Source organism: Aplysia californica, unplaced genomic scaffold (genome assembly GCF_000002075.1).
Source record: "Aplysia californica isolate F4 #8 unplaced genomic scaffold, AplCal3.0 scaffold00387, whole genome shotgun sequence".
Lineage (NCBI taxonomy): Eukaryota > Metazoa > Mollusca > Gastropoda > Aplysiida > Aplysiidae > Aplysia > Aplysia californica.
The window spans coordinates 425,751-436,896 of record NW_004797657.1 but is presented as its reverse complement, the minus strand read 5'-3'; the positions used below and the strand labels follow the sequence as shown (position 1 = coordinate 436,896).

General features: G+C 37.4%; 2 protein-coding genes across 2 annotated transcripts in view; both read right to left on the bottom strand.

Moving 5' to 3' along the window:
* Window positions 1–569: 569 nt before the first annotated feature.
* Window positions 570–2,116, bottom strand: LOC118478162 (autophagy-related protein 2 homolog B-like). The gene is made up of 2 exons (XM_035971160.1): window positions 1,963–2,116; window positions 570–1,168 (listed from the first exon to the last, which is right to left on the bottom strand). The coding sequence occupies exons 1-2, from the start codon at window positions 2,057–2,059 to the stop codon at window positions 912–914; spliced, it is 354 nt and encodes a 117-aa protein (XP_035827053.1). The 5' UTR covers window positions 2,060–2,116; the 3' UTR covers window positions 570–911.
* Window positions 2,117–6,708: 4,592 nt separating this feature from the next.
* LOC101856826 (autophagy-related protein 2 homolog A) overlaps window positions 6,709–11,146 on the bottom strand; it is a gene marked incomplete at its 5' end in the record, with an annotated part of 80,398 nt that continues 75,960 nt past the window's right edge. The window contains 2 exon segments of the mRNA XM_013085562.2: window positions 6,709–9,625; window positions 11,054–11,146. Of these exon segments, the coding sequence (XP_012941016.1) occupies window positions 9,398–9,625; window positions 11,054–11,146 (321 nt within the window).

The window sequence follows — 11,146 nt, the reverse complement described above, 5'->3', positions numbered from 1 at the left end:
AGTAACAAACATAAAAAAGAAGAAGGGGAGATAAGGACGATAGATGTCTCATAGGAAAGAAGAAGCAAACCACACCAGAGCACCCGCCAACCACCCACTGATATTTGTCTGTGAGGATTAATTTCTAGTTTTCAGAGAACCTGCACGATAGGGGCAACTTTTAGCTAGAATAATAGTTTGAATAACCAGAAGTACGAGTACATTGACCCCTTAACAGATGTTTAAAGCAGGGAGAAAGTGAAACAGACGGACAGAAACAGCAAAAGGTTAAGATAAGAAGTAGGACCCACTAGTGGCACTCACCAACTCGTCAGACAGAGATCAATATACTGGCAACATTTTAAAAAAGCAGAAGCTCATTACACAAAGAGTATTCAAAAGCTACCACGATGTTTGAGTTGAAGAAAGGAGCACTGATATAACAAGACGTAATCAAATCAAAACAGAAACGGAAACTGTTCAACCTCTCAATAAATTAAAATCGGATTTAATGTTATATTTTTCTATGATCTCTGCTTTGATTTATGGTAATTATTTCCCCTCTCTTGAACACAAATTTATGTTTAATACATTTCAATTCAAAGAAAACCCTGCACTAAAATCTGTTCCATCTCTCTGACTAAACGCTGTAATAAGGGCAACGATAAAACAAGGAGTAATCAGTAATGAATAATCAACCTATAAAGTGTACACTGCACACATGCAACACTCCGGCTTGAAATAAATTTGGGCTTGTCGCACATTGGGTTAAGAAAATAAATTCACTAGATTTTTCCTTACTCATACCCAGTCTAAATTAGTAGACATACCAACTTCTTTTGGGGAGGAAATATGTGACAGTGGTCTAATATAAACTTTTCCACTGTGATCTAGTTTGGTATGAGTTTAACAGTGTTAGAAACTACATAAGTTCATATGAGTGAGGACACAAGTTGGTTCTTGTCAGGATAATTCAAATCACAATAATTTGAAACCTTGGATTCATTGATTAAGCAACACAGGTTTCTCCCTACCTGTATAGAGCCCACAACTTTGTTTGTCAGTTCTAGAATAGCCATGACTGTGTTGAGGGTGAATGAGTTAGCTCCTCGTTGCAACCCTCGGATGATCCGTCTGTCCTTCTGGTACTGCTGGATGGGCAATCGGATCAGATCCATCATACCTTGGACTGTTGAGCAGGGAAAGAAAAATGTTCGCTGTTCATTATCTTGAGGATATATCATTATTGATACTGAAACTGATAGAAATGTGAGACAATTTTAAGGCAATGGTGTGCCTGCTTCTAAAAAGACTTCATGTACATACATAAAGAAAGTAAGTCTTGTCATGCTGTAACTGCAACAAAATGTCTGAACACAATATGTAAGTCAAGTTAACACAAACAAGGGATGGAAGAGAAAATATTGTAAAAATTAGTAAAACAGACAGAGGAAAAAACTGAAACAGATATAGCCATCTTTGTGAGCTTTAAAGGGAACAAATATATTCAGATAAATTTGCTTAAGAACATTTCACACACCGCATCAGGGAAAAGCTATTTTTAAGAAGAAGTCACATACGTCCAGTAATAATTTGATGCCACCCCCCCCCCCCCAATACATCATGGGATGGGGAGACATGAAAAGAGATAGAAACAGAGACAGACACAGAGTGGGATAGAGAGAGAGAGAGAGAGAGAGAGGCAGAAAGAGAGAGACAGAGAAAGAGAGAGAGAATGGCAGACAGAGAGAGAGATGTTTGTTTTAGCAGAGGTTTTATGGTGCTAGCAACTGCATAAGGTCATATGAGCGCCAGAAAATTAGAGATGTTACAAGAGAGTAACCAGAGCACCCGTCAACCACCCACAGAGAGAGAGAGACAGACAGACCAACCGACAGACCGACCGACCGACCGAAAGACAGACAGACAGACAGACAGACAGAGAAAGAGAAAACAACCGAGAAGGAGGTATGAGTGACTCACTGATCTGACACACGATGGAGAAGCTGCCGACACCGCGGAGGATACTGTGGATTTGATTGCTGCGGATGTCGTTGAGCCACTCGTTGGCGGCGTACATGATCAGCTTGTCCCAGCCCAGGATCCTGTGGTCATGGAGGCAGGTACGGTCAGACGAGGAGAGAAATAAGGCAAGGGGTTTAAGTTTATGCTAACAGAAGCACTTAGTCACAATAATAGTCATTTGGTTGGGGGGGGGGGGGGGGGGGGCGCACCATAGATCACTTGACAACCAGCTCCGTTAATTCCTCTCAGAACGTAGACTCTTTCAGTTCCAGGCCTTTACATTCTGGGATCTTGAACCTTCCATCTCTTTCTCTGCTCCTCTCTACTCCTTTTTAGGTTTTGCTTAATTTGATTAAGTTTTACCACACTTGCATTATAAATAGATCATATTATAAGTGCCAACAATTAAAGGTTTAGCTGGAGGGTAACATTGCAATGAAAAGGAGAGATAATGACAATAATTGCCTGATAGGGTAGAGGGAGAAAAAACACATGATAGCCCCTGCAATTCACTCTATGATCTCTCTTCCACCCCATGGATTGTTTTGCCTTTGTGATCTTAAGATGTGCCTGCATCCCTTCAGCTTGGAATTCCCCTGTCGATTACTGTAGCAACCACAGGGAACCCAAGTACATAAAGACTGTTTGGCCTGTTCTGTTTAACACATTGAAATATCATATCGTCGAATTAGCTGCACTGTGTAGTTTTTGTCTCTACATTAAAATATTACCACACACTTATACATTATCTTACACCAAAGTACAGCCCAAAAGAATTAAAATATCTGCCTCAAGGTGAGAAAGGGTTTCTCCCACATAAAAGAAATAGAGGCTTCTGCTCAGAAATATCAACTAGGTCCTCCGTACAAACTGTTGTAGGAGGTGGTACAGCGGACTGTCAAAGCCCTACTTACTGTGCACAGGTTCAACAAAGAAGCATGTACCAGCTGACCAGAAAAAAGTTTGCCCAAAGAAATGTAAATAACATTCTTGTTTACAACACAATTGTCACCATAATGGAAGAAAAGCCAGCACCCCCATCTGGAGTATGTTGTGTATTTATTTCCATGGCTGTTGCACAGTGGCAAAATTATAAAGTAATTCATTCCTATACAGCATGCTGTTGCTATGAATTTTTTTTCACTGAACAAAATCTCTTATTTGCTCCAGCATATGGGATCAACATCCGTAGCAAACATGAAGTTTCAACCAAAATTCCAGGCAAAAGGCCATTATGGAGGGTACGAGCGAGATCTCCCTCATGCAGAGTCAATTGTGACTGCCAATTTCCCTCAGCCTGACTCGAAATAGGAGGCATTTGGAATATACCTTATAACTTTGTAGCTGTTATATTTTGTGGTAATTATTACCTAATAAATTTAGACAATGTTCTACATTTCAGCCAACTTTGATGCTTATAACTTAATGCATAATGGTTTAATGAGTTTCCTTTTAGACAAACTTTTTTCGTGGTCATCCTGTACATTCAGTAAACCTTTAGATGAGTAAGTTCTTAATGGCATAAACCCATGTTGCTCAATAAAAAATAAAAACTGGCACTCATCATCTGTGATAATGCTGAAACAATTCTTTAAAACTGAGTTTAAAAGGATGATTGTCAGGATAGCAAATGATCTTTTACTGTGAAATATTTCTTTCAAAGATGTGCTTTTCCCATGAGAGCTAGCTCAACTTTGAAATTGGAAAATATTCTTTTAGATGTTCACAAATACCAGTCCTGGCATTTGATTATGGAGCCATCAAATTCTGAGTTCAACATAGCACAATAAGGAAAGATCATGTCTGAATAAAATAATGAAAAATAAAACAAAAGAGATGAGAAGAGAATGGCCCATAATTACACACCAACAGCACATGAACCACACAATGTACACACAGCACAAACACACTTTTGTAACACACCACAACGCATGTATCAAGAAGCACTAAATCTGAAGCACTGATTAGCTTGTCAATCACACTGACTGTAGTAAAAGACTCATCATTGAAAGTCCATACGGTTTAAACAGGTAGGGTACATAACGAAATGAAAGAAAAAAAATCTCAACCTCTGCTACATGCTCCAAAACCTTCCATGAGCTGGAAGGTAGCACTGAGATGGCAGTTTGTACACAATGGGCAATGACCAGCATACATTGGTATCATGAAAGCATCTTCCATCATTTCATTTGTACAATGAGAAATGAAAAGGCATATCATCTGTATATCATTGTATTTCATTATTGCATTGATAAAACGACAAAAAGTGTAGTTTAACCAACAACAAAAAAAGCGCATTAGATCATTCACCGAATAACAACATTGACATACTGTAATATTACTGCTGTACAATGGAGTCCGCTTAAATCAAATATGGCTAAACCAAAAACATCTGTAAACAGAAAGAAAAGAAAATTCCCTATTATTTTCTTCTATATGAGCATCCTCTCTTATCGGAGAGCCCAACTTAATTGAAGAAAATCCGACTGGCCCGCAGATTTTGGTTTAAGCAGACTACACTGGACTTATAAGCATTTTATCTTTAATTGCTCATTCAAAAAAGTTAAATGTTAGCATTTACAACAATGAATCAAATTACTACACCTTTCACCACACAACATAAAAAAGCTAGATACTGTCACTAATATCTTTATTCCTACAGGTTTTATTCTTTCACACCCCTACCCTTCTTTCAGGCCTTTCGCATACTGTACCCTGCCCTTTCAACTAATAAAAACCACTCATCTCAGTATTTCTTCAACAAGTGTTTGATCATAGGCTTAATAAACTACTGAAAAAAAATATTCACTGCATATATTAAAGATTAAATACAACAGCTGCACTTTTCTGAAGACTATTACGATCTACTTTGACAGACATATCAGCACACTACGAACACTAACAGTACCAAGCCTTAAGTGTATGAGAAATTTTTTCTGATATCTCTCTCCCTGATCTCTTCATTGTCAGTCTTACAAAGCTTCTACACATCAGACTTCATTGTAGTAAGATTGAAACCCTGAATTCAAACATTTGATATCTTCTCTCTCTTTGATTTCTTTTCTTCTCACTAAGTCTTAGCTTCTACAAAACAGCCTTCATTGTTCTGTCTGGCTGTGCCAAGAGTTACTGTTGTCTGTACAATCACACAGAGCGGAATCCACAACCAAAGCCTACACAAACAAAATCCCCAGCATATATTATGGCACACATCAACCTACTACAAGTACAATCTCTTAACAGGAAACTTGTTAATCTAGCTGTTTCATGGTGTCTCGACAAGTATGGACGATATGACAGAGCCGTGAGCAGCCAAAATTCATGGCAGTAGTTTTCTGAACTTTCCCAGTTTTCAGAATTTCGGGCAAGGGACAGGACGATTAAGCTGTATATACGAGTGAAAACAGGCAAAACTGCCACATTTTTATAAACCAAAGAACAAAAGCATTAATATTGTATACTGTACATGGATGCGCTAGGACCACAACCCATACCACATTCCACAACTCCATTGCCAGAAGGTGCTATGACCATCCTTACAACTAGCAATGCTGACTGCAAACATTTTTTCTCACAGAAAGAGTTCTCTGACTCACATTCAGTGTGGTTTAACTCACAAAACTCATGACGAGTTCATATATTACATGACATTACATTATTTTGACATGAGGTTCACACTATTCACACATTACAGGTAAAATTTTAGTCAGTTACATTTAATACCAAGAGCGTATATTTCAGTGTCAATATCTCAATCCACAAGCCCATACATGAAAAAGCCTCAAAGCATTAGGTGACAGAAACAATTCCTGAAAACTGTGAATAGCAAAAAAAGAAAACAGTTTTCCCTCAACACCTACTCGATTCTCACAGTAAAGGTATTCCTGCTGCATTCTTCCTAGACTGCAATGTCCTGGGCTTGACATCACGTACACAGACAAATGTGTCATGACGTGGTGGAATCAGCCGTTTGTCAATTTTTGGACATGTGGACTTATTAGTATCATTTAATAGCTTATTCATTTGCCTTGCTTTCACCGGAAAAAAAATACCCATCTATATTGAATAAAAGTCAACATGTTTGCAATTGAAGGAGTTGGGGTCGCCTGGTTTCAGTGCGAAAATTGGCGAGGAAATGGCTGCCAAACTTTGGTAGTTTCAATAGCTTGAGAGTCCTTGAAAACTTTTTAAAAATCACATATTTTGTGCTTTTAATAAAAGTATTTCGTAAAATTTGCAGAAAATGTGTTATTATATGGACATAAAAGGTGCTGAGCGGAAAAAAAAAATTGATAAAAATTGCCAAACTGGCAGAAAAATGCCTTAAAAAAAAAATTGCACTATTTCGACCAGCGCCTGCTTTCACCATGATGACTCACAAATGTACAGGGAGGTGGAAATCGGCAAGGGCATCCACAGTCACATAAGAGGGTGTGACACTTCATCACCGAAAAGAAAAAATTAAAAAGTTTTCAATCTTTAAAAACAAAATACTATGGCGATCAGCGACTGAGTTTGTTTTTGCAGCATGAATGATATTTGTAGTTGTAACAAAGAAGCCAACTGTGAAAAAGAAAAGACTACTTCTGTCCCTTTTACTTCTACAGCTCATTAACGTTGAACAGCTGTTCATGTCCTCTCTTTCCAGAGAAAACTCTAATACCATGTATACAAAACTCTGCTCTATAAAACTACACTGTACACTTTTTTTTTTTCAACATCAAACAGGTTAGTTCCTGACAACATTGATATCTATAACTGCAACAAGTACCAGTTCACCATTTAAAAAAAATTTAGTTTATCTAAAGAGTGACTACTGCATACTCAAGGTGTTTAAGTACAATGGGCAGTACATAATTTTGCTAGATCCCATCGTCATCTGAACACATTGCACACACATACCCTTATCAAATAGGTCAGAGAAACGTTTAGGATTGTTTTAACAGAATTACACTCATTCCAATAGTCTGAATATCTTTTGAGAAATCTACTGGTTTTATAACAGATGACATATAGTAAGAAAAATTCAAAACATAATCCAAGTCTGCGAGAGCCAGAAGTCGCTGATAATAGCTCAGAATTCAGCATGATGTGAACATTGTTAGAAGGGTAAAATAATCTTAATAGCCCTTTTGCGGAATTCGGATTAAAATTATGCTCCGTCTTGAATCCAACTTTTGAAGGAAATAACTAGCATAAATACCTATCTGAACCTGAATTACATTTTTCCTGGCTATAGTACATTGCATAACTTTCTTTTTAGGTGGACCACCACATCATAGAAGAAACGAATACTGAAGAATATTTCAACATCTTTAAAAAAAAAAGTGAAAAAAAGAGTTAATCTTTTTTTGAAAATAGGGCGTTGGTGCAACCATGTAATTTCAAGGCACTTGCATTCTTCAAAAAAAATAATGAAAATCACACAAATAAAATGTCATTTTTTAGTTTCACCACCATGAAGTGAACCCACAAAATGACTAGTAGAGTCAAGTGAAGCATGTACCAAACAAAAAAGGGCTGAGGAAAATGTATCTGTAGACTCAGTTACCATTATACACAGATACAACAAAATCAGCTTAACAGAACCCTGTAAAGTCGGTTGACTGACTGATCTCTGATCAAATTAAACAAAAAATATATTAAAAAATAAATTTAAAAAGCTAACTATAAACAAAAAGAGATACTTGATAAAACAACTTCTATACTGGGTAACAGTGAAATGCCTTTTGCGAGAGTTCAACCACAGGTATTCAGCATGAAACCTTCGAACAAAGTAAAGAAGAGAACAATGCATGGCATCCATGCAAGGAGTACAAGTTGAGAGAAACATTTCTTTCTCCTGTAAACACATTCAGCTGTTTTAGGAGCAGTCCTTGCCATGTAGAACTGCAACATAGGTGGGTAAGTCATCACACAGCAGCAAACAAAATGTACGAAAAAGCAGCAAACTAAAACATTTAGTGGCTTTCTGTTTCAGGTTCAATGGCACAGAAGCACAACAACTGGGGTGACGTTCTTCCACCAACAATGTAGATGAGAACAACAACAACAAAAAAAAGAAAAGAAAAAATCCAAAATTGTGGTTAAAATGTGTAATTCACAATCTACGCCTTCCGTAACAACCAAAGAAATGGACAATTCAGATTCCAGTAAGTTGTGTCATTCATTATTCATAAAAAAATCTTGCATTAAAAGAAAAGGATTATGAATATGGCCCCACTTTGCTTATTCATAGAAGTGATCCTAAAAAATATTATGACATTGGTCTGCTTCATAGTTGGAGTGATCTTTTTCAGTCTCTGAATTTTAGAGCCAGTCAAATATTGTGCAGTTTGGGGTGTATGATCTAACAAACAAATGAAAACCCTGTCCAGAAACACAAGTCAAAATGATTTTGTTGAGGTACACTATTATGTTCTGGAGGTAGGTGTGAGACCAGCAAACAAAATGTTGAAAACAATACATGGTTACAATTGACGAACCTTTAGCGAAAAAAAAATTGAGGAAAAAGCCAATACAAGGATGAAATAAAGATGAAAAAGCTCCGGATTTACTTAAAATTAAACCCCAGTAGTGCTAGATGCTTTTTAAAAACACAACATTCAAATCAGGAAACTTAAAAAAAAATAATGAATCTTACATGTCAAAACCTCTGGGTTTTAGAAAAAAAAGACACTACTACAAAACTGTTTTAAAGTTTTGATAGTCAGGTGCAAGGAAAGGACACAGACACTGCTGAATGAGGAACAAGCAAAGCCAATCTTGAGTCACCCTGATGAGATGAAGACAGGACAGTACATCCTACAATCGTTGTCTTCTTAAAACAATTACCCCAATCTCACTTTTATTTCCAAGAACAAGAAAAAATGACCTTTTCTGTTTCCATGACAAGATTCCACTTCCTCTATTGTTTGCTTTGCCCCCCCGTCCTAAAATGTAATCTTTAAAAAATTCAAATCAAATTTTATACTGCCCATTTCTAACCAAGTGAGGGGTATCTTTTTTCACCTAGCAATTCTACTTTTTCAAAAGTCTGCATCCACCAAGGTATATGTGACGGTACATTTTTGTATCAGGCTCGCCAACTTTTTCAAAACCAAACCAAGGGCATCGAATATAAGTGGGTGACCACCTGACCAAAGTAATCAGAAATGGCCTACAAACACCAGAAAAAAGTTCAAAATTTGGCTTGTGTTGCGGACGTTAAAGTGTCGTCTCAAATTCCAGATGCCATATGTGGGACAGTTCTAGGAAATTTGGGACAGATGACAAGCCCGCCCAATCTTGCTTTCACCAATTTTCAGGAAACTGTTCCTTATTTCTCAACAGCTGTTTCTACCTTTCTCTATGCCTAGCACATATTTTTAACTGACTGCCGTCCCACCGTCCTCTATGCTTGCTTCCACCGGTCCTCCTCCTCTTTCATCACATTAGGGTCCACCTCATTCCGGACGCCTTGCACCAAACTGCTTCCTGCCTCTGCCAGCAATGCTAGGGGTTTGAACAAACACTCTGGAGTAGCATTGCGTAGTGTGCCTCCTACTACACCGACATAACCCTTGTGGGCACTCTCCTCGCTGACCATCGCAGAGAGGTTCGAAGCCGACTCTTTGACGCCCTAGGAGAAGTGAGAAGTCAAAGACTAAAATTAAAAACAACATAAAGAGAAGAACCGTCTATCATATCTTTAAAGGTATGGATACACCAAATATTTTAATCAGATCAAATAGCAAAATGAGATAGAGAAATAAGGAGTCTCTCTCCAATGACATGCAGTTTGCAGAAGAGGTGCTTCAAAGGCCAGTCATACCTCATATCATAATATTGTTAATAACTTCCAGGCACAATGACCCTGCTCCAAACTTCCAATGATTTCAGTCATTTGACTGTTCATTTAACCAAATTTCAGGGGTTTTTTCAAAAGTTTAATCTTTAGAACTGGTATCACCCTGAAAATGACTTAATTTTTCCATTTTCCACACAGTTATCAGCAATTTTATTATAATCTGCTTAACCACATGGTGTGTCCATACACTAAATAAGAACAATTGGACCAAAAAGAATATCAAACAGAAAAAAAGAGTGCAAAAGTGTACAGTACAATTTAAGAGCTAAGGCTTTATATAGATTAGAATAGGATTACAGGACACAGATATGAAGCAAAGTCACAAGAATGATAGGAATCTGCTTTCATGTTCAAACTCCACCAAGATGATGGATGACATAACTTTGCACAAAAGAAATATTGACCTAAATCCGCATTAACTTCTTTAAATCATAACACTTCAATGTCAAAACCTTTTATCTTCTTAAAAAAACAACCAAAAAACGAGAGCACTGCTATAAGCTTTGAGGACATATTATTATATATACCGCAGATGACCCTAATTCAAATCCCTAAACAACTATTCTCAAATTTGATTTGTTTGAGGAGTGTCCATGGCTTTTCACTAAAAAAAAACAACCTTTAATTATCTTTCCCTGTCACTCACATGTTCAGTTCTCTAAGGGTATTGTTCTTAGTCTACCACTGCCTTTTTATTTTACAAGCGAAGAGCAAGATGTTCAAGGCCTTAAGTTAATTCAGCTGTCTAAGAATTTGCACTTGTAACTTTCAATTGTTTTTTTATTAGTGAGCATGCCACACAAATTTGTTTTTCTTTATCAAAACACTCAACAGTTTCCTACACTGCGCTAGTTCTAGTTTATTTTTAGTCTTCAGGTATTGCTTAGCCTTCATAACTATATAGAACAGTTGGCCCCACATTTCTTATTTGTAACATTTTTAAAAATTGTCAATGAGATGTTTCTATTTTTTTTCAAGACAACTGATTTTTTGAAAACTATTTTCAGCTATTCTAGCCCAGGATAGAGAAAGGTGGAAAGTGCTTGTCCGTGGCCTATACCCTGGTGCAGGGTGAGAAAGGCAATGATGATCTTCAGCTATTGCAAAACTTTTGTTTAATTTCTTTGTTACACTTGCAACCATATGTAAATTATATCCCAGAGCCAAATACACATACAAAACATTTGCGACCCAACTGACCTCTGTGACGACCTGTAGTGCGGCCTTGGCCCCCTCAGCTGTGGTGCGTGGCTGGCGGTTGCGATGTCTCACCGTTCTTCGTCGCCGCACGCT